The sequence below is a fragment of the Linepithema humile genome, chromosome 1 (assembly GCF_040581485.1).
Source record: "Linepithema humile isolate Giens D197 chromosome 1, Lhum_UNIL_v1.0, whole genome shotgun sequence".
Taxonomy (NCBI): Eukaryota; Metazoa; Arthropoda; class Insecta; order Hymenoptera; family Formicidae; genus Linepithema; species Linepithema humile.
In genome coordinates, this window is record NC_090128.1 from 42,016,722 (window position 1) to 42,041,173 (window position 24,452).

At 32.2% G+C, this 24,452-nt stretch overlaps 4 protein-coding genes, 2 long non-coding RNA genes and 1 other non-coding gene across 7 annotated transcripts; 3 read left to right on the forward strand and 4 right to left on the reverse strand.

The window, feature by feature from the left end:
• Window positions 1-2,544: 2,544 nt before the first annotated feature.
• LOC136997443 (uncharacterized) lies at window positions 2,545-4,403 on the reverse strand. Its single transcript, XR_010888187.1, has 2 exons — window positions 2,909-4,403; window positions 2,545-2,807 (listed from the first exon to the last, which is right to left on the reverse strand). It is a non-coding gene; the product is annotated as an uncharacterized lncRNA (long non-coding RNA).
• Window positions 4,404-10,720: 6,317 nt separating this feature from the next.
• LOC136997524 (uncharacterized) lies at window positions 10,721-13,130 on the reverse strand. Its single transcript, XM_067348442.1, has 2 exons — window positions 10,903-13,130; window positions 10,721-10,739 (listed from the first exon to the last, which is right to left on the reverse strand). The coding sequence occupies exons 1-2, from the start codon at window positions 13,128-13,130 to the stop codon at window positions 10,721-10,723; spliced, it is 2,247 nt and encodes a 748-aa protein (XP_067204543.1).
• A 1,315-nt stretch (window positions 13,131-14,445) lies between these two features.
• Window positions 14,446-15,741, reverse strand: LOC136997445 (uncharacterized). Its single transcript, XR_010888188.1, has 2 exons — window positions 15,472-15,741; window positions 14,446-15,303 (listed from the first exon to the last, which is right to left on the reverse strand). It is a non-coding gene; the product is annotated as an uncharacterized lncRNA (long non-coding RNA).
• Window positions 15,742-16,099: 358 nt separating this feature from the next.
• LOC136997444 (uncharacterized) lies at window positions 16,100-19,582 on the forward strand. Its single transcript, XM_067348194.1, has 4 exons — window positions 16,100-16,666; window positions 16,834-17,037; window positions 17,210-17,381; window positions 17,633-19,582. The coding sequence occupies exons 2-4, from the start codon at window positions 16,864-16,866 to the stop codon at window positions 17,677-17,679; spliced, it is 393 nt and encodes a 130-aa protein (XP_067204295.1). The 5' UTR covers window positions 16,100-16,666; window positions 16,834-16,863; the 3' UTR covers window positions 17,680-19,582.
• Window positions 18,944-21,005, reverse strand: LOC105679547 (putative nuclease HARBI1). The gene is made up of 5 exons (XM_012379618.2): window positions 20,608-21,005; window positions 20,261-20,457; window positions 20,027-20,174; window positions 19,604-19,751; window positions 18,944-19,497 (listed from the first exon to the last, which is right to left on the reverse strand). The coding sequence occupies exons 1-5, from the start codon at window positions 20,872-20,874 to the stop codon at window positions 19,100-19,102; spliced, it is 1,158 nt and encodes a 385-aa protein (XP_012235041.1). The 5' UTR covers window positions 20,875-21,005; the 3' UTR covers window positions 18,944-19,099.
• Window positions 21,006-21,939: 934 nt separating this feature from the next.
• On the forward strand, window positions 21,940-23,568 carry LOC105667525 (THUMP domain-containing protein 1 homolog). Its single transcript, XM_012359364.2, has 5 exons — window positions 21,940-22,276; window positions 22,380-22,541; window positions 22,638-22,882; window positions 22,957-23,176; window positions 23,308-23,568. The coding sequence occupies exons 1-5, from the start codon at window positions 22,079-22,081 to the stop codon at window positions 23,455-23,457; spliced, it is 975 nt and encodes a 324-aa protein (XP_012214787.1). The 5' UTR covers window positions 21,940-22,078; the 3' UTR covers window positions 23,458-23,568.
• A 230-nt stretch (window positions 23,569-23,798) lies between these two features.
• TRNAQ-CUG (transfer RNA glutamine (anticodon CUG)) lies at window positions 23,799-23,870 on the forward strand. The gene has a single exon. It is a non-coding gene; the product is annotated as a tRNA-Gln (tRNA).
• The last annotated feature ends 582 nt before the right edge of the window (window positions 23,871-24,452 follow it).

Consider the following 24,452-nt stretch of genomic DNA (forward strand, 5'->3'; position numbering starts at 1 on the left):
TTATGCAAGGAATAGTATAATTTTTAATTATTTGAACATAACATACACACACTATGTAAAAAGTAGAAATATGCTTGCTGAGAAAATTGTTTGCACATATTCTTTAAAGTTACAACACTCCAAATTGTCACTGCGAGCTCCGTAATGATTATGACTATTATGTATCACATTATAAATTATATTGCATATTACGTTCTCGTGAGAGAGAAGAATCGGTTTCGACCGCGGATGACGATTATGTGTTGAGAAAACTGTTCGCCAAATCAAGTAATTAACGTTTAGATTTAATATTGATTTATTTATTAAATCCCATTTATATAATTTTTATCTTTATAATACTTTAAGTACAAAAAGAATCAATCCAACTTAGTGGAATGCTTCAATATTAACCGATTTAGCAAAACACACATATTTTATCGATTTAGTATGTAAGCTAATATATAAATTTTATAGTTAATATTTAAAAGTAACAATTACAATAATAATACATTTATTAAAGTCTATTTTACATATATACGTTCATATACATACATTTTGTATTTTATGTTTCAGCTGTCAGCTCAGCCTTTCAACACGAAGCAGTATTATCGAATGTCCGTCATAATGATGATAATGAAAATACAATGCAATATATTGTTGTACAATAAACATATATACTATGAAATATTTAAACTTACATATGTAATAACTAATTTTGCACCTTATATCGCAATATGATTATTATTACGTATCACATATCAAATTACAACGCAATATAAAACAAAACGCAACGTGTTTTAATAAGGAAAACTATTGAAAACTAATGAAACTTAAAAAAATAACATCCAGCAAATTAATATTCCTTTTAAAAATCGTGAAAATAACTAAAAATACTGTTGTACTATAAATATGTTATAAAGTATTTGATTGAAACCAACATACGTAATAACTAATTTTGCACTTTATATCGCAGTATGATTAGAACTATTGTGTGTATCACATTACATATTACTACGCAATATGAAACAAAACAACGTGTAATAATAAGAAAAAGCTAAAGAAAAACTTATAAAAATAAAATGTAGCTAATTAACATTTTTTTAAACAAATCTATCATGTTAAAAGTTTCAACAAATAATTAAATCTTTTAGCTTAAAGAACAGGCTTCATAACACTAATACAACTTTATTTTGGAAAGTTTTTGGCTCATGTTGCTTTGATATTAATCCATTTCAGATATTTCCTTATTCCTCTTGTTAAAACAAAAATCGATGTATCTAAAAATTATAAAAGTTTATATATAAATTAAATGTTATTCTTTAATCTTTGTTTTTGTCTAGTAAATACAGTATAACTGTCATGTAACATGTAACTTACATGTACATTCTAATTGCCATATAATTATAACACACATATTAGTTATATGTTATATGGGCAATTATATATCTATGCTAGAATATATTATTAATGTATGTTTTATAAGATATGTTTAAAAAATATATAAGTCATACTTACAGTTATATTATGGTGTTATTATAGGTATGTATTTACTATAAGGATTGTTGCAAGCAGGACATTTTTTTGTAACAACTTTTGTATGCATTTTTTGCAACAACATAAATGACCACATGGTATGAAAGCTATTTTAGATTTTTCAATTAAGCATATGATACATCTTCCTTTTTCATATAAACTGCTTGTAGTTACAGTTGATTTTATGTTCTTAATAGATAAAAATGGTGTTTCTTGTTCGTCTTCCTCTATGCTCTCATCATTAATCCAATAGCCATAATCATCATAAGGAACGTCATAAATGTGTTCTATAAAAATAATTTTTTTATTTTATGTATATGTATATATGCTATGTATTTTATATATACTTATTTAATTACCCTTATTATTATCAATACTTTCTTCGGTATCTTTATTTTCATCAACTTCCGTAGCTTTTGCTGTTGATAAATATTAATATATACATACATACATATATATATATATATATATATACAGGGTGTTTTATAATGTCCGTGCCAACGTTCGTGTACGGATAGAGTACGGTAAACTGAATAGAAAAGTCCTTTACCGTTTTGCAATTTTCGCAATAGTAATTGAGATATTAATTAAAAGGGATTGACGAATAATCGCGTGTTGATCGCGGCTAGATTGTAGGCTGTACGCTTTAGACGTGACAGCAATGAGAATCGCATGGCAACAAAAAATAACAACGCATATCACTCCTGCTCTCGCTACGTTTTATTTTTCGTTGCCATGCGATCCTCGTTGTTATCACATTTAGAGTGTACAGCTCGCGATCTAGCTACGCGCAACGCGCGGTTATTCGTCAATCTCTTTCAATTAATATCTCAATTACTATTGCGAAAATTGCAAAACGGTAAAGGACTTTTCTATTCAGTTTACCGTACTCTATCCGTACACGAACGTTGGCACGGACATTATAAAACACCCTGTATATATATAATTAGTATACACACACAAATATAGCAAACTTATTTAACAGTAGGCACACAAAACAGGATATAGGTATAATATATTGAACAGGATATATGTTATGTATAACATTCATCTCTAATTACATAATAAACTCTAGGTTTTAATATTTGTCTCTTTACGTTGTACACTTTTAGTTAAAGCTTTATTTTTTTTCCTTTGAAGTTCTATGTTTTTTTTTAATTCAGCTTTGTTTTTATTAATAATTATATGAAACATGTTTGCTTGTTGTTCTAATCGTTTTTCTTGTGATATTTCTAAATCTGTTATATTCTGTTGTAACATTTTATTTTGTACTTTTAACTTCTCACAATTTATACCTGTAATATATTAAAAATAATTATAAAATGTATAATTTTAATACATAATAAATAATAACTATTACAAAATTGTTTTTAAATTACAAAAAATTTGTACATACATTTTGATATCACAGAAGAAACACTTTGTTCCTTATCAATAAGCATATCGTTTTGATTAATTTTTTCTTTATTATTTTAATTGTTTATTGCTGTTTGTTCCTCATCAATGAGCATATCGTTCTGATTAATTTCTTCTTTATTATTTTGACTGTTTGTTGTTGTTTGTTTCTCATCAATGAGCATATTGTTCTGATTAATTTTTTCTTTATTATTTTGACTGTTTGTTGTTGTTTGTTCCTCATCAATGAACATATCATTCTGATTAGTCACTACTCTTTCTTTATCATTTTGATTGTTTGTCGTTGTTCATTCTTCATTAATAATAGGCAGGTCTTTATTATTATCTATAATAAATATTTATATTATTTTGTTTATTACTGAATGTAATGTATGCTTAGTTTACTTAATAATAAATAAAAAATTTTAATACATAAAATAATGTTACGTTCGTTAATTTTATCTGCTTTAGCTAACAATTGGACAATATTTTTATGTACATGTTGAGTTGGGAATGTATCAGGTTTAAAAAATTTTTTGCCAACATGCTTTGTATGATTAAAATAATCATTATATGTAAAATGTAAACTACATATTCTTGCATTTGAAAAAGAAACTAAATCCTCTCTTCCAGCAGCCGCAATCCAATAATGGAAATATTTTTCATTTGACGATGGAAATCTAAAATTATATTATTAGAACACATTTAATTTCTAAAAGTAAATAGTATGAAAAGTTTTGGCCAAAAAATATTATACATTTATATTATTAATATTATAAAACAAATAAATCTTAACTTAAATATTAAAAATTATATAAATACTCTCTACAATACTAAAAATAAAAACTTTGGTTATTTAAATTAAACTTTTTAATTAATCTAAAAGATTAATACTTACCTATGAAATGTTATACGTGAATGTTTCTTCCAAGAACTTTTGCATCCTTTCACACTACAAACTGTAGGCATTTTGTACAAATTAAAATCTGTCTAAAATTTATAACTTGTTTATGGGTGTTTACGATGGGTGTTTACGATAATTCAAGTTCGAGTTAGTTTCACTAGGACCGAAAAATGAGATAGACATAACCATCTAGAATCTTTATGATTTATGACAACTCAACGCTGTCTTGTATTGCTTGAGTTAAATTAATTGAATTTGTTGAGTTTATAGAGCAAATTTTATTGTAATAAAAAAAGGTTAACTGCAAATCAGTCTATGAAAGAAACAAATAATGTTGGTATGTATGTTGGTATACCTCTTTAATAGATATAATTATATATATATGTATATAATTATATTTATTAAACTCAACAAATTCAATGAATTTAACTCATAGAACTTATACTACTGGAAGAGGAATAGCCCATTCAACGCATAAGAAAAATCTGAAGGAGCCGAACGAGAGAGAAAGATATATATGTGCGAAAGAGAAAGGTATATTCATCCTTTTGGTCGTAATGCGCATGTCAAAAAGCTATATAAAGCGCTCGCTTCAAATTGTTCAGAAAATCATGCAATAAAAAAATCTGAAAATTTTAAAATTGCCTGACTGCAACTCGAACTATGTTTGTAATTGTAAATAATCTCGAAATTATTAAATAAATCACTTTATATTAAAGTACAATAGTGAAGTTTTTATAACTTATAATTAAAATAATAATGCAGTTTATTTACTTGAATTAAAATATTATTAAATATTGTTATTAACCAATTGTTATCAAATAATTATATTATGAAATAGTAAAAGAAAACAATAAATAAATGTATTTAATTAAAATAAATATATATTTTGAAATTAATAATCATTCGATTCATTTTGCAAAGATTACATATGTTTAAAATGTATCATTTTCGAGTATTTGTGCCTAATGTATTCATATTGATTTCGGTGTGTTATACATTTCCCTTCATGAAATAATCTAATTTTTATATACATTTCTGCAATGCTTTTAACTAATTCTGTCTTGTGATTATCTAAAAATTCTTGTTCTGATATGTGTTCCAACATTACGGATTGGTTAAAAACTTTTTCAATGATTTTATTGTACGTTGTGTTGATTAATTTTTGTTTAACATTATTTGTTCCAAAAATAATACTTTTGTTTTCCCTAATCGTTTGTTCTGCTGCAAGTGCAACTTTAATAACATCTTCCGAAGGAATAACTAATCCTCCTCTGCTTTTTAATTCAATTAACTTCGGTGTTATTGTTGATGTTAAAAAAGTTGCACATACATGGCATATATTTTTTTGACGCATTAACTTACGTACTACAAATCCACTGATATACTTGACCACTTCTTCAATATATGGAGAAAGCGTCCACAAAGTAGATAAATAGTCGTGGTCAAATACATCAGCAGATATCGCAATAGAACTATCGTTCAATTCATTGAATAACCCATCTGACGATTTCTTTTTTGCAGAAGATACAAATAGAATCTGTATATCATTAATGAGACAATTTCCGGATTCGGATGCCGATATTTCATGCCTAAGTAGCAATCGTTTATAGCTCCATTCTAACTGTTGGGCATTCGGGTTATTATTAAATCCTCCTCTGCTTCGAAGGGCGCTGAAAAATGTCTCTAAGTGATCCTGATTTAATTTATATGTTAACAAATATTTCATGTTTAAATTTTTCAATAATTGAAACAATTCAAAAATATTTGTTAAACATATAATGAAACCAAGGAATCCTGTTTTGCGATTGCTTTCGACAATCGGCAGATTTTGTGAATCTTTAAGATTTTTAATGTAAGCTATAATGTTATTAGCATACCCTTGCAACTCGTTGAAGTTATTAGTTGTGAGAGCAACGTTAAATTTATTTTTCTTCGAAAATTGAGACCTGACATTTAATAAGTCAAATGCATTATTGAACATTGTACAAAACAATGCTGTCTCTTCGGGAGATTTGAAAGTCTGTGGAGCACATTCCTTTGCGAATCGAAGACCGCAACTAACGCTCTCACTAAGTGTTTGTGCTGCCAGTTTAACATTCATTTTGTTATGGGCATACATGATATGTTTTTTAGTTAGTTTTGTACCAGCCCTTAATCCCTCTTCATCTTGCATCTTTTGTAATTGCACAATATACTCCCAAAATATATTTTGACTGTTGCTTTGTAAAATTAATTTATCTCCCAATGTGTTTCTTACTAACTTAATCATATGACAAGGATCGAAAAAACAAAATACTTTTTTATTATTAGCGGGATTTCTAAAATAAGGTTTAAATTGTGGACCTATCTGAAAATTAGCACCCAAACTATTGCACATGCTAATGTTAACAGTTGCTCCATCAAACGTTAAAGAATGTACTCGAACTCCTGTTTCCTCGATTAATTGCAAGCATTTTTCTAATAAGCTACCTCTTTCTTTACCATTCAACGAATCAATTAAAAAGTATCCAAGAGGAATTTTCCAATGTCCGTTTAAAGCTACAGCCATAAAAAAAAGAGCATTCTTCGCCTGCGGTGGATTGTCCATATCAGTGTTGTTATTGACGCCTAAATCAACACACCCATAAAAACGATTGCCGTCATATGTAATTTGTTGACGAATCGCTATCTCGTCAACTACCAAATTACAAATAATAGGATCTTCATTCATTCTTGTTTTATACTTGAGTGCGGTGAAGACTTCATCCGTAAAACCTGGACGACCATTTATGACTGCATACCATTTGCGAATCGTTGAAGTTTCAGGTAAAAGATTATGAAAAGTTTTCCTTACATAATTGTATACTTTCGAGGAATAAAAATTTAAAGTTAGCGCAAACGCTCTCAATTCTGCAGAGTACTTTTTTTTCATAGCTTTTCTTCGTTTCAACATTCCTTGCATAACTTCGGGCATCTGGGCCTTTATAAATAAAATACATATAACATATATTAGATTTACATGTATTTAAAATACTTTCTTTTATTAGTTTTCAAATTTCATATACACACAATGTGTTTTGTATATGATACATAGATACATTGTACATAGTAAACATGTAGCGCATAGAGAATTAAGTACAACAATTCAGTATAAAAATAACCCAGCAAACACCAAGTTACAGTTATATAATTGTTAGTTGTAACTTGGTGTTTGCTGGAAATATATAAAAAAGTACTAATAATAAAAATACATTTAAAAATGTCGAAGTGTATATAGTTGTGTATATAATCAACTATATAAAAATGTAATATAACTATATAAAAATTGTAAAAAAATTATTTGTACAAATTACATATATACAGAATTTTAGATACAAGTATATCTATTTTTGTACTTTAGATACAAGTATATTTTTCTTGGAATTTACAAATAAACAACCCAATGTAAAAAAGTATCTAATAATTAATTTTATCGAAACTTACTAATAAACTATCTGCAGCTCCATCTGACACTAAATTTTTCTGTTTTAACATTTTTATTAGGTCTTTCATATGCAATATACGTTTTCTGTATCTTCTATTTGCTTGCTGCAATACCTCAATTTTTCTTCGATACTGTACAATATTTGATTTGGCTAAATTTAATGCCCGCTTAGCTCTTCTTGGTGTAGCGAGATGTGGTGACTGAATGTCTCCAACGAATCGAGGCTCAACATATTTTGGCGGAGTTTTGAGAACATTTATTACAGCAGATGCACCTAATAATCATTACCAATAATTTGAGTTGGATCAAATATCCGATTTCAATATTTTTATTTTATAAAATGCAGAAATATCTAATTTAATTGATACTTAATTCCATTAATGCAGTATTTTAAGCAATAAACTGCAATAAATTATTATAAACTTTCATTTTTCAGTAATTATTACATTGATTTAAATAATATAAAATTATGTTATCATTCTTTAATTTATTGCAATTATTGATTTTCAATGACAATTACCTTCTACAGGTACAGGTAATGTATCTTCATCGCTGTTCGTCATTAACGTTTCATCATGCTCCATAACTAGATCATAGTTATTATCCAATCGAAGTGTTGCATCTCTGTCATTAGTAGTGTAAGTTTCCTTAGCGTATGCTCAGTCAGGAAGTAGAATCGCTGAAGGCGTTAATTTACGGGATCAAGGACGAGTTCGATAATAATATTAATATTTAAATTAATAATGTCTTTTTTAAGATCTTCACCAGAGATCATACATTTATTTCAATTAAAAAGTTCTCTCTTATCCGCGAAATACGTGATTTCCAGATATACATAAATATATATTGTCCACTTAGCTTATGCTACTCGTTAACTCGCTTTAGTTTCTCTTAAAGCCCTTGTTCGGTATCAGGCCTCAATATTCGCTTCTCTCCTTGTTCGGCACACCAAGTCTTTTTTGTCCATAAATCGGCAATCTCGCCTGACTCCCTTTACTACTCCTCTTCCAATATCTTTACGTTCACCACTCTGTATTATGCACTTACTATTTCAACTTCCGACCACGAAAAAGGCCCCGCGTACTTCGTTACCTCTCTTTTATTCTCTTCTCCCTTGACCCTACCCGAAGATTTTTCCCTTATCCACCAATCCAAATTCGCCAGGCACCGTCCGGTGGCCAGTGCCCCCTTTTCTGCTTATTTCGCTACGTTCCTAATTGTTTCTGATCAGTTACTTTACCCTCTTTACCGACTATCGGCAATTCGTCTCCTAATTTTCTTACAGCTTCGGCCGTCCTGTCAATCGGTTCGTCCTCGAACCGGTCATCAAATTATACTGTTGCGCAATTATTTAACTGTTAGCTTGTTCGCGTTATTATAAAATGTCTGGTATTTGCACGCAAACATGCATCTATTTCGCAGTATCTCTTTACTTTTCTAATTTTCATTTGACGCTTCTCCTTTCGACATAATCGACTCTGTACTGGAACCCCCCTCAGAGCTGTTGCTTACGCGAATCCATGGCTTTATTTTGTCAGCTGAGAGTATGGTATTGAATGGTCTCGATGTAAGATTATAACCCGGGATATCCGTAACTACAAACCGATTTTTTTTGAGAATAGCCTTTATTCTATACGGCCCTTTATATTTTGGAAGTAGTTTTTGATTTAACCCCGGCTTATGTTGCAGAGAGCGAATTAATACCAAGTCACCTACACTGTATTTAGTACATTTTCGGTGTCGTTCATCATATTTTTTCTTATTATATTCTTGCAATTGTCTATTTACCGTACGTGCAAGATCCTGCGTTTCGCGTCTCTCTGTTTCTATATTGAGATCAACCCCACGCAGTTCATCAATGAAATCGCGCAATTGCTCATCCGAATTTCGATTTTGTTCATATCCCAACAATATCTTACTGGGCGACGCCCCGACCGCTTTATTTAATGTATTATTAATAACGTGCTGCGCTTTACCCAGCACATCTTTCCATCCCGACAAATCATTTGCCAATTTAGCCAATGTTGATTTTAGGAAACGATTGACCCTTTCCACCAATCCGTTTGCCCATGGGGAGGCCACCGCGGTCATAACATGTTTAATGTTATTTTCTTGAGTGAACTCCGCAAAACTGTGCGACGTAAAAGCCGTTCCTCTATCACTAATTATACGTCTCGGATACCCGAATAAGTTGCAAATTGTTATCACGTGATCTATCACTTCAGCAGTATTGGTAGTCTTAGTCGGAAATAACCATACGAATCTAGTAAATGCATCAACAATAACCAAGATATATTTAAATTTATCCGCCGTAGTTTCTAGTGGGCCAAAATGGTCTATATGTACTGTTTGCAATGGCTTTTTATCTCGATCAATCAATTCCATCTCTCCCTCTGCTTTTCCAGTTGATACAGCAAAAGACAAACACTTTATACAATTCTCTATGTACTGTCGTACTTTGACTTTGAGACCCGGGAACCAGTAATGCGTCAAGATACCTGCTACCGTTTTATCATAGCCTACGTGTCCTCGCTCGTCGTGACAATTTCTGATAACATTATTAATCATGCCCTCCGGAATAACAAATAGGTTTTTATCTTTATAAATTTTAAATAACAGACCATCTATTAATGTAAAATGTTTACTCCCTTTGAGTTCTACTTCCTCGGCAATCTCTTTTAATTTTAAATCCATTAACTGTTTATACATTAACTCGTCTTCCATCGATATCGAATTGATTAATAAAATATTGCGGCTCAGGCAATCTACGTGCGTCATTTTCTCTGACGAACGATGCACAAGTTCAAACTTATAATTTTGTAGCGCCAGTGACCATCTCGCAATTTTCGGATTTATATTGATTTTTTTCATTGCCAATACAAGTGAATTGCAATCAGTCACGACCCTGAAAACAATACCCTGCAAATATACATGAAACCTTTCTATGGCTTTTACAATGGCCAAGGTTTCCAATTCATAACTATGATAACGCTTTTCTGCATCAATCGTCGCTTTACTAAAATATGCGATGGGTGCCCAGATATTTGTTTTTTGTTTCTGAAATAAAATGGCCCCAAACCCTAAAATACTAGCGTCTGTATGTAGCTCCGTTTCTGCGGCTGGATTATATATGTGTAAGACTGGTGCTGAGGTTAATTCTTTTTTAAGTAATTGAAACGACTTTACGCAGTCTATGTCAAAATCAAAAATAGCGTTTTTTCTGGTTAACTGCGTGAGAGGTCGAGCTTTAATTGCATAATCCTTGATGAACCGTCTAAAATAATTAGTCAGACCGAGATACCCTTGGACCTGTCTCACATTACTTGGTTGCGGAAAATCTAGTATAGCTTGCACGTGGCGCTTACTCATGGTAATCCCATCAGCAGAAACAGTGTAACCTAAGAATTCTATTTTTTTTTTTTTTTTTTTACATTTCGATACATTCAATTCAAGACCATATTTCTTTAATATACACATTACTTCTTTTAAAATTTTTAGATTTTCGTCAATTGTAAAAGTCGGAATCAAAATATCGTCGATGTACAAAATGATTTTTTCTAATTTCAATAAATCTTTAAATATAACAAAAAGCCGCTTCTGGAACTCAGCCGGCGCTTCAGAATACCCAAACGGCATTCTTTTGTATTCATATTGAGCATTGTGCGTCGCGAACGCAAAATATTTCGTATCATCCGGATGTATACGAATTTGATGGAAACCATCCCTCAAATCCAGTTTCGTAAAGATACGCTTATCATACAATTGATCCAATTGGTCATCAACCACTGGAAATGGAAATTTTTGTGGCGAAATCCTCTGATTTAAAGGTCGCAGATCAACGCACATGCGTTTACTGCCATTCTTCTTTGCCACCAATACAATTCGTGAGCAGTAAGGTGAAATGCTGGGCTGAATTATATCACGCTTTAAAAGATCCTCCGTTATCTCATCCACCTCCTTCCTTTCCGCATACGACATCCTTCTTGGCGCATATCTGAATAAAGAGTTATCCTTCAGATGGACTCTTACACAATAGTCATCATTGCTTGGCTCCACTGTCTTGTCAATTTCTCCATTTAAAATTTCGAATAATTCGTTTTTTCTCTCCATTGATACATCCGCATCCAAACTTTCCAAAATAGAATCGAAAGGCTCTTTCTCCTCCACCACGTTTATGGCTAGAATTGATTCTAACTTTTCTTCTGCTTCCGTCACATAAACAAAATCATATTCCCCCTTCTGGTAAATTAGTTTAACTTCTGAGCTAATAAGGAATTCACGGCCTATCAAAATCTCGTGCGCCATTGTTCCGTCGTCAACCACGTACAACACCATATCAAACCACTGTTCCGGTAGCTTCTCCAATGCAATCTGGGCAAACACTTTGCCGATAACCGCAATCGCGGAGTCATTGACTCCTCTCAAACGCAGATTCTTCTCGGTTTTAAAAAGTCTATCGCTCTGACAGAAGTCCTGATATACTGATTTTTTAATTAAATTCACTGGGCTTCCCGTGTCAATAAGAGCACGAAACGATTTGAATTTATTAGCAATACTGTGCAGCCTCACGCACGGTCCGTCGCGAGTGCTATTCACAGATTGGCTAATTCGATTCACGGTGGACTCATCCACGACCTGAGGCGAAGAGATGTCTGTTTCCTCTTGAATCATATGGCTTCGCGGTGCCGCGGGGCCCGCGTTACGCCGTGGACAGGCCGGACTGATGTGTCCCTGCTGACCGCATCGGAAACACGTCATCCTAGTCTGACGGCATTCATGCGAATCATGACCTATTCGCTTACAAACTGTGCATGTTTTTACGGGAGCACTCGCAATCCCCCTCCCCGCCGGAAACGACCGCGCTCCAACATTGGTGAACTGTCGCTGCATGATATTGTCCTCCGTAATTATCCGAACGTGGTCTATGAAATCGGGAACCGTTTGAACCCAAGTACCGAGAACCTGGCGCCTTAAAGATGGTTCACGAATACCATCCGCCAGTAATTCGATTTGCTCTCTTTCTGTAAGCGATAGTATCTGCATCAGTTGCAATTTGCTTTCCGCATAATCCACAAAACGCTCTGTATGAGATCGCCAAAAACGCCCGTTAATACGTGTCATTGTTGCCGTATATGATTCCCGTCGATCGAAACAATGACAGATTTTGGTTCTGAAATCCTCCCACGTAGATATCGTCTCGATAGATTGCCGATGAAACCAATTCAGCGCCCTATCCTTCAATTGACCAGCCGCAGCCATCACCAATGAATCGTCCGAAATATTGTAAAGTCTGGCGATAGCCGTCGCCCGTTCTATCCATTTCCGCACGTTTTCATCATCTTTACCGGCAAAAGGAGGAATAGCATTCTTTGCAAATTTAATTTGTTTCCAATCATGTATAGAATTGTTTGTTGTGTTGCGCGACTCGCCTGTCAAGGTTTCAGAACTCTGTCTTATAACAGTGCTCTCTATCGTCGCGCGCGTCTGTCTCGCTTCCTCATATGCTTGTATCGCTGCCCGTACGATTTCTTGCACGTCATGCGCCGCTCCGATATTCGGCACACTCGTCGTGCGACGCGTTTTATTTGTCTCAATTTGCACATTTTCCGTCACGCTCGGCCCTTTTATGTTGTCTCGAAACGATGATGGTCCTGGCAAAAATGACGGTGATACATTTTCTTCCGCACTTCCCGGCGCCGTGACCCGCATTTGCTCAGGCCAACCCGTGCGCTCAAAATATGCCGAAATCCTTTCGATTAGTAACGCCTTTCCACCTCCGGCCTCGAGCGAGTGCGATCGCGCCACTTCTCGCAATCCTTCTAACGTTAATTGATCTAACTGTACGTTACTCATCGTCAGCCGTTTCCAAGACTTATCGCAACGAAAATTACTCGATATCACCTCGACCAGCAATTAAGTCGCCAATTCTGTCGCGTTGATAAATTGCTCGCGCACTCAGAGAAGTCCATAAAACGCGCACTTCAATATTAGTTATTCATATGATTTTGTCTTTTGTAAAAAAAAAAATTTTAGTCCGTCCAACAAACAGAGGAAAGAAAAAAAAAATAGTTCAAACGTTCAGCCTAACCGACACGCAATCGACGTGTCGCACATGCGCACCAGAGATTTTTCTTTAAACACGTATTCCGTTAGTCCATATAATTATTAGTACTTATCGATATACAACGGCAATTTACATTAAATCGAGATATCTCGTCCCTTCGAATCCCACTTCTGAGATATAATACTGTAAGTTTCCTTAGCGTATGCTCAGTCAGGAAGTAGAATCGCTGAAGGCGTTAATTTACGGGATCAAGGACGAGTTCGATAATAATATTAATATTTAAATTAATAATGTCTTTTTTAAGATCTTCACCAGAGATCATACATTTATTTCAATTAAAAAGTTCTCTCTTATCCGCGAAATACGTGATTTCCAGATATACATAAATATATATTGTCCACTTAGCTTATGCTACTCGTTAACTCGCTTTAGTTTCTCTTAAAGCCCTTGTTCGGTATCAGGCCTCAATATTCGCTTCTCTCCTTGTTCGGCACACCAAGTCTTTTTTGTCCATAAATCGGCAATCTCGCCTGACTCCCTTTACTACTCCTCTTCCAATATCTTTACGTTCACCACTCTGTATTATGCACTTACTATTTCAACTTCCGACCACGAAAAAGGCCCCGCGTACTTCGTTACCTCTCTTTTATTCTCTTCTCCCTTGACCCTACCCGAAGATTTTTCCCTTATCCACCAATCCAAATTCGCCAGGCACCGTCCGGTGGCCAGTGCCCCCTTTTCTGCTTATTTCGCTACGTTCCTAATTGTTTCTGATCAGTTACTTTACCCTCTTTACCGACTATCGGCAATTCGTCTCCTAATTTTCTTACAGTAGTTAATGCATCCTTGTTTTTTACAACAGGATCATTGTTATTATCCGACAATCCAATTGGAATTTCTTTGTTACCGCCCATACTAAATGCATTTTTTACTGCAGGATCGTCGTCAAAATTCAGTTCGAAATTTTTTTCAATGAAGTCTCTGCCAGACTCTTCTTGACTTTTATCCGTTAAAGTCTGATGTTTTGACTTCTTTTTCATTTTTCTTAAGGCTCCTGGGTAGTCACCGCAGCCATATTAGATTCGTGACGTCAGAAGCGAGAAATGACACGCCGAGAATTCTTGCGTGCCATTTCTAAATAAAATGATAATTTAACAAAGTAACACTCTAGATCGCTTTAAGACACCTGTAAAATTGTCCGAAAACTATGCTTTTTCCTTGACAGGTTATAAACAATCGTTAAATCAACCGTGAAGCGAAGCCTAATTATGCGAGAAAACACACGGTTGACAGCTGTCTGTATGAGTAGAAAATACTCCTTCTACGTTGGGCTTTCCCTGCTAATCTTAGTTTTCGGATAATTTTACAGGTTTCATGAACACGTCACATATCACAGCACTAACATTTAACGAATATTAACGAAATGGCACGCAAGAATAAATTGGGTAGTCAACATGTCATTTTTTCACGTCTAATAGTTCATCGATTCTCCACCTAAGACGCTGCATGAGAATTTCTGTCATATGGACATGTCGGTAACGGTACTAAGCTATATATATTCTGTATTTATCGCGTTTATTTTTTTGTAAACAAATTTTTGAATTATAAATTAGCATTTTGTATGTTATTCAGTAATTTACTTTTATCGTATCAATTGATTAGGTCAAACTGTTACACTATTTACTTATACAATAAATCGACTAGGTAAATTCGACTAGGTTTTTATTCCTACCACAATTATGTCGCCACTGTCAACGCGGAGTTCACGGCTACGGGACCAGGAGCCTTAAGTGGAAGAAAGAAGGAATTGCATTGGGTTTTACTATGCGTTTACCCAATTGTGAAATCAAATCTTCATCCTTAAAATGACTTGAACAAATTGTGCTGACGCTTCTCAAATGATGTTCTTCCATTCCACAAAACTCGAGCCATTTCGTTCTCAACTCAAGATTTTTCGGAAACCTGTAAATTGAAAATATTGTTGAAATCTAAATTAAAAATACAGAGCAAATTTATTAATAATATATTATCTTCAGAAATATAACATAACCTATTTTATTTTTCATATTACAATAATTTGTATGAGATTAAGAGAATATTTACTAATTATTAATTTTATTATACACTTACCCATGATACGAAATTCCTTTTTGACGGCGACTACCGCATAAAATGCAATAATTAACCATTTCTTAAAAACTCAATAAATATTCGATTATAAACGACTAGCGTGAATATTTTGTCTTCGGCTATGTTTATTTACACAGTTCGTTTATTCTCGACAGCCAGTTGAGGATCATGCGCAGAAAACAGCAAAGGAAAGAAAAAGGAGAACACTATATCTTCTGTCTCTCTGTTACACCTTCAAATGTTAAGCTGTATTCCCCTTCCAGTAGTATAAGTTCTATGATTTGCACATGCGTAGTCCGAATTTCCAGGGAAGCATAAACGAGTCCTTAAGATTAAGTTAAGACTAATGGCCGGAGCACAGACTTTTGCATAAAGCATAACGCATAAGCATAAGGAAATTGATTGGTCCATTTCCTTATGCATTTGCTTATGCTTATATATAGACCAATCAATTTCCTTATGCTTATGCGTTATGCTTTATGCAAAAGTCTGTGCTCCCGCCTTAAGACCGAAGCATAAACCAGCCATAACTTTTCGCGCCAGGGGCCCGATTCTCTGGCCGGTATTCATAGTCCGTTCTTATATTCCAAATCGTCTTAAGCACGGACTTATATTCGCTCTCTTTGTCACACATAGATTGTGTCTGACAAAGAGAGCGAATATAAGTTCGTGCTTAAGACGATCTTGAATATAAGAACAGACTATGAATACCGGCCTCTAACTCATTCGTAACTTTACGTATACGCAACTTGCGAGTGATTGAAATGCGCATACGTTCATCATCCAATCACCAATGCCTATTCTTTAAGACAATATGCGGTCGTTCGTATTTAGATACGTATACGTATGTTTTGTGCGAATACAATATATGGCAACACTGGATTATTGACTACCTCTATCAAAAACATTGAGTATTTTTCAATAAATGGTATTTTATTTTCAAATTTACTGTGTGTCACTTTGAAAAGACGAAAAAACGAAAATGGATCAAACGGATGCAAGAAAACGCAGTGCAAATGTGACAGAAGAACAAAAAACCTTATTATTACAATTTATGGAAGAAAATCCACGCTTAATATCTGGTAAATTTTTCGCTGATTTTACATATAAAGATGCAACTATTTTATGGCAAAAGATTACAAATATCTTAAATAGTTGCAATGGTGTAAGCAAGGATTGGAAATCTTGACGAAAAGTAAGTATATACGGCGCACATACAGAAAAATCAAATAATTTCTCTACTTAAATAACCACCACGATAAGGTTAGATTAGATTAAGATATGTTGACAACTTTGTTACTCAAATATATGTAATTAATTTATTTCTTATTAATTTAATTTCTAATGATAATAATATTTTAGTGCTGGCAAGATTTACGGTCATGGAGCAAAATGAAGCAAAGCAAAATAAATGCAGAACAAAGGAAAACTGGTGGAGGAAGTGAATCTCATCTAAAATTAAGTCCAATAGAAGAAGCAACGTTGAATTTAATTTCTCCTATATGTATCGATGGACACACAGAAATAAAAGAAAGTGAAGTACAAATACAAACAGAGACTGATGAGGTAAAGTTTAATATAAACTTAATAAATAATAATAGTTTTTTAAAAGCCTAATGGCATTTCATTTTTTTAGCGTTATCTTTTTTTTTACTTTTATTTGCTTTATTTCTTGTTATGACATAATAGAAATATTCTACATAGAATACGTTAACTTGTCTGTATTCTTTATCTTTAGATCAATGTTGATACTCATAATATAGAAATGGAATATGTTGAACAAGATTTTGAGGATATAATACAAACTACTGAACATAATGCATCCAGTGTTAATATGAAAAATGTAGAAACCGAAGACAATGATAAAGAAAATACATATACTAACAATGATGCAGGCAATTCAAATAACGGTAATGATGATTTATGTACAATAATAAGAAAGAAAAAAAGAAAGTCACACTCTGAAGAAGTTCAATCAACACAACAGTCACAGAATTTGACAAACATAGCACAAAAAACATTCGAAATCCAAAATTCTTATTATGAAAAAAAGCTGGTGCTAAAGAAACAAGAGTTACAACTTAAAGAAAGATTTATTATTGCTGCTGAAAGGTGCAATACTTCATAATATATGTTTTGTAAACATTATATTTCTTTTCAGTTATTTATTTTACAGCACAAGTGCGTCTTTCGACGCACTTGTACTGAAAAATTCTGGACCTAACACGTCCAGGGGGGCGATCGACCTACTCACGGGGGTCGGGGATGTCCACACTCGCCTTCGGCTCGTGCGTCCACCCTCCCCTCCCCCCGATCGCTGATTCCCGGACTGGTTAGGTAATGTACTATTATATTCTTGTTTTTCAACTTATTATTATTACTTAAAAATGTACCTAAAATAGTTATATATGTAGGTATATTTAATACATATATACATATATACTTACATATATAATTTCCATATTTGTACTTACTTTTCTTTTTGTATTCAGTATAGATTTTCGCTACTTTTGTTTCATATATGGTGCTAAATCTTATTAAATTATGCACTAATGGTTAATATAAAATAATTTTATTAATTGTTGGCTTATATTGAATACGTCTGCTACATGTCTTTGAACAAATTCAGACCTTGACAGAAAAGCAGAAAGGCAGAAATCAATTAAAACTCGCGCTGGTTGTAAGCAGTACAACAAAATTTTTTTTTAATTTAAAGTTCTGGGAAATTGAATCCACTGGTTCATAATATTTGCCTCATTTAATGTATTTACAACTTCATTAATACATCTAGATACCGATGGTTTTCATAGCAAGATATACATTATGTCCTACACTTGTTGATAACTACCATGTGAAAAAAAAGTTATACTATTTACTATCAATACGAGTTTTGATTGGTTTCTACTTTTCTGTTTTTCTGTAAGGTCTGAATTCGCCTTTATCTATATATCACGATATGTGCATTTTTTATTTTTTGTGCAATCACAATATTTAATAAAATATTAATTTTATTTTTACAATTATTTTTTACACTGATTAGGCATTCGCAAACGTGTTCATAATAATATAATACACATATGTGCGTCATATTGTGCTAACAAGAAGTATTACATATAAGTTCAAAGTTCGTCTTGTATTTCTCAAAATGTCAGTTTATTTGAAATAAGATGTATAATTTATAATCTTTTGTTAGCATTTAGAGATAAAGACTGAGAGAAGAAATTCTGTACGATTTTATGTAATGTTATTTTTAATGCGTTATATATTATGCTAATTATAAGTATTAAGTATGAGTTCAAAGTTTGTCTTGTATTTCTCTAAATGTCAGTTTATTTATTTGAAATAAAAGATGTATAATTTATAATCTTTTGTTAGCATTTAGAGACAAAGATTAAGAGAAGAAATTCTGTACGATTTTATGTAATGTTACTTTTAATTTTTTATATAGTTTATTATAAAAAATTTAGTACACTTATATTGCAATTGTCTTTATTTTCAGTTTAACACAGTTTAGTTTAGCTATACATGGTAAATTATATGCATAATGTATAATATATATGTATTATAATAGCATGTAAAATTATATTAATGCCTGTGCTGTTTTGCACAAATATATTAAATGTATATATTAAGTAAAATAATTACGAATTAATTTATTTCGCAATCTTTTACCTGCTGCCAATTCAGGATTTACTCTGTTTTCTATTTCTTCGTTGTCACCATTGTTCTGATTAAATATATCATCTTGCCAATCATCGTCATATTGTGGAAATGGAACATCGTTTTTTATACATATATTGTGCAAAATAGCACAGGCATTAATAATTTTACATGCTATTTGTGGCGTATAGTGTAAAACTCTGTGTTTCAATAAACAGCGAAATCGCATCTTTAGTAAGCCATTGCAGCGTTCTATTAAAGCTCGACAAGACATTTGTCTACTATTGTATCTTTCTTCTGCGCTATTTTCTTCTGCGTTAGCGACTGGAGTTAATAACCAAGGACGTAAAGGATAACCTGAATCACCTATAAAACATCGGCGATTAATAACATACATTGTGTATAATAAAATATATCTTAGTCAAAAAATAAATCTTTATTATTAATACAATATATATATACATATACTTACCCAGAAGGAAAAATGTCATATTTGGCCATGTTCTATGGATTGTTTCCATTCCTACCTTTAAGTTTGAATTGTTCCATATGTAACTGTCGTGAGTGCTTCCAGGATATGTGGCATTTATGTTCAGTATCAATAAACGCCAATCACACACCTGAAGTGAAAAATTATATATAACATTAATACCCAGACAGCACAACATATCCAAAAGATGTCCAGAAGATATCCCGAAGACGTTTTTGGGACGACAGGACATCCTCTAGATATCCTTTAGATGTATTTTGGACATGTGTGCTGTCTGGGTAAGCTATACAATGATGTGATAATCATTCAATATTTAAAAAAAATTAAAGGAGCACAGTAACAATTGTGCCGAAAAGATGTATATGTAAAAATAGATAGAATTGTACACTTATTAAGTATACTTACTAATTGTACATTTATCGAGTGGTAGCCTTTTCTATTAACGTATAAATGTTCAGGATTTGGAACATTATGGACTTGTGGTGGAAAAATAGCTATGTGCGTGCAATCTATGCATCCAATGACTCCAGGAAATCTATGACCGTCATAAAATCTGGAAATATATCATAATATATCACAGTAATTTTTAATAATGCAGGTTAAATATTATATTATTGAGAAATTAAATTATTCACTAACTGTTGTCTTAAATGTTTTAATTCATTTAAAGTTTTGGGAAATTGAATCCACTGGTTCATAATATTTGCCTCATTTAATGCATTTGCAACTTCATTAATACATCTAGATACCGATGGTTGACTCATAGCAAGATATACATTATGTCCTACACTTGTTTGATAACTACCATGTGCAAAAAAATGTAATGCTGTTAATACCTAAAGCAAAATTAACAGTGTCAATAATACATATATGTATTAATAATATTATAAATTTACTACATACAATATATAAATATAAGTTTATTATATATATATAAGTTCTGTATTATTTATGTATATTTATAATTTTCTTTTTTTTGTACTTACTTTTCTTTTAATATCCAACATGGATTTTCGCTGCCTCTGTTTCATATATGGTGTTAAATCTCTTATTAAATCACGCACTAATGGTTTTGTTAATCGAAATAATTTTATAAATTGTTGGTCACTTATATCGAATGCATCAGCTACTACATGTCTTATACGATTTCTCCGCATAACGACATGTGCATCTTCGGCTTCTTGTGCAATCAAAATGTTATTAATAATATTCATTTTATTTTTACAATTATTTGTTTCACACCGATTAGGCATTCGCAAACGTACTCGTAATCAGGATGCGACTACGTAAGACCACTCGCAGCATTGCGTACGAAAATTTGCGTATATGTTTCAATGCGTATACTTATGTGGGCTTCGAGAATAACTTTTCAAATATAAGCGCTCGCAATTCTGAGTTTGCGCATACGTTTCTCTTACGAGTGAGTTAGGCCGGTATTCATAGTCCGTTCTTATATTCAAGATCGTCTCAGGCCGGCGTCACATAGAACCCGTAATCCGTAATCCGCACCGAAAGTCCGCAAAAGTTACTAGGGATTGCGTCCGTAACGTTACGTGTGTTTTATCTCCTTGTGTCCCATGGAGCCGTAATTCCATGAAATTTCCGTAAAAGTTACTAAAAGTTACTAGTTGTTACTAGTAATGCTTTTTTTAATTTTATTTATTTAACTAAATTTGACGATTTAATTAAAATTTTTGTTAAAATTATAATATATTCTGTAGTTTTCTTATAAATAAAATACAAATAAACAATTATAATCTGTTAAATAAAAAATAGTAATACCGTTACGTGTGTATTTACGGCTCCATGGGACACAAGGAGAAAAAACACACGTAACGTTACGGACGCAATCCCTAGTAACTTTTGCGGACTTCCGGTGCGGATTACGGATTACGGGTTCTATGTGACGCCAGCCTTAAGCACGAACTTATATTCGCTCTCTTCGTCAGACACAATCTATGTTTGACGAAGAGAGCGAATATAAGTCCGTGCTTAAGACGATTTTGAATATAAGAAGGGACTATGGGCGGTATTCATAGTCCGTTCTTATATTTAAAATCGTCTTAAGCACGGACTTATATTCGCTCTCTTCGTCACACATAGATTGTGTCTGACGAAGAGAGCGAATATAAGTTCGTGCTTAAGACGATCTTGAATATAAGAACGGACTATGAATACCGCCCTATGAATACCGCCCTTAGAGAATCGGGCCCCAGCATCCAACACTATTATAAGCCGTATACACCGCTGGATTCATAGCTGCAGCGCTGCACATGCGCGAGAAAAAACGTCCCGTCTAGCAACACTGCTTCGGAGCCATAACGCATCTTACTTACATAGTCTGTGATAGTCTGGCAGCTGGCAATCGTCTGGTAGACATGTGGATAGAAGTTATTACCAATAGCATATGTCGACAAAAATTGTTTATTTAATACGAAAAAACAGACCAACGATATAATGAATACACGAAAAAGAAATAATAGATACATTTCGAATCAATATAACAATCATAAAAGACGCAAACAATCTGTATTAGAAATTGGTATGACAGGATTTTTATGCACATGCAACTTTCATGAAAGAGGCTGTATCACAGATGCCTATAAACTGCTCAATTTATTTGCTAATGAGGAATCTACATCAGAGATAAATAAGGTATTTGAATTACAAGTGATAATAACTGAAAAATATCACATTTAGAAACTTGTTAATATTATTGTAATTGTTTGTATATTAAACTTTTATTTTAACTTTTAAGGAATTTGAACCATCAAACACAACAAATATACTCGATAAGAAAGAGATTAATAAATCTGTAGAAAACATTGAGAAAGATGAAGACATTTTAACTACTTTGGAAAGAGAAATTAATGAACTTAGAACAGAGCAAGAAATGCCATTATCTGCTAGAAAATTTCAAGTATATTTAGTATTATACTTATATTGTCCTTAACATTGCATCAATAGAGAATATTTTTCTATCAAAAAACACTATATTGATATTTTTCTGTTATAGGTAGTAGATACAGGTGTTAAAAATATGATTTTTATATCAAGTACTTTTTCAAATCCATTAGAGTTGGTCACCAAAATTGTTACTAAGTTAGATGCAACTAAAGAACAATATACTAGATATTTATTAAGATTGCTTCCAATTGAAGTTACATGCAAAGCATATATGGATAACATAAGAATAAAAGCAAACACATTATTTGAGAAATACTTTGCCCAAGAACCTAAAACATTTAGCATTATATTTAAGTAAGTTAATAGATTGTATCTTATACAAAAATCAGCAGTCCTTGCACTTTACTTGTAAACTAATAATGTTTTAGTCGCCGCAGTAATAATAATATTAAAAGGGAGGAAATCATTAAAGATTTAGCGGAAATAATTTTGCGAAAAAATCCGGGTAACAAAGCAGATTTAAAAAATCCAGAAATAGCTGTGATTGTTGAAGTAATTCGTGGAATTTGCTTACTTTCTATTGCTCCTAATTATTATAAGTTTAAAAAATATAATCTTCTTGAAATATGCCGCAGTACAAAAAATAAGGTAAGAGTATTTTTATAAAAGTTATTCAAGTTTCTTTCATACGTATAAAGATTTATTATTAGCAGTTTTATACGTAGTGTTATATATCTCTAATATATTCAAAATAATTAAAATATTTAAAAATTTTTTAGATAATTTCCAATATAGAAATGACAGAAACAACAAGTGAAGAAAATAAAAATGATTCAGATACAATTATATTGAATTCATGTGAAATTGAGGAATCTATCAATGAGGATGAAAGTTTGGATACACAAATTGAAGAGAAAAATGATAACTAGGCATGCTTAAAATAGATTTGATATACATAATATGTTACTATATTATATTTTATTAAAATATAAATTATTTATGAATATAAAAATCACATCTGTGTGTGAAAAAATTTTTGTATATTTTTCTTCATGCATTTTACCCTTATAATTAGTAATTATAAATATAATTTACAAAAAATTATTTTAATATTTTTTAACATAAAATTATTGTGTAATTTTTGAGAACATAAAAGTGTATTATAAAAATATCTTAAATATGTAAATAACAAAAATATTAAAAGATTATATCTACAGACATATTGTAGCTATATTCATATACTTTAATATTAAAAACACCCCAACAATAGGGTCCCATGGTGTAATGGTTAGCACTCTGGACTCTGAATCCAGCGATCCGAGTTCAAATCTCGGTGGGACCTATACATATTCTTTTACACCATAAACAAAGTATTTTATCAATAACTGTTGCATAATTTCTTTTTTAAATGTTAGATAGACTTTTGTGTACTTAAATATACATTACAATTTTATCCGATAAATATTAAGTTTCACAAATGTTAATAAAACGTAAGATTGCACGTAAAATTGAGGCGACTCAAGACACATATCATAATTCAGAATTGTATTTAATATATAGCGCATAATAAATTTGTTAAAATCCACATGAAAATTAGCACAATGTGTCGTAGATTTTATTTTACAATTAGATATATTTAAATAGGTATAGCAATAAACTAAAGAGAAAAAAAGGAATAAAAAGAAAGGCTTGCGAGTTGAGAGATGGCGTTACTGTTCAACTTATTTACTTCACTCATACGTATTATACACGAAGTAAAAGTAAGGAGACGTAACTAGATAGCGTATAGAGAAAAAAGTTGGTCACGAAAAATGTTCCACGAAGGAGGAAATTTGCCGAATGGAATAACTTGCAACATTTCGTCGCCATCTTAAATCTGTTCTTTTTTAGCTGTACCATGAGGAACATGAACTGAACTGACTGC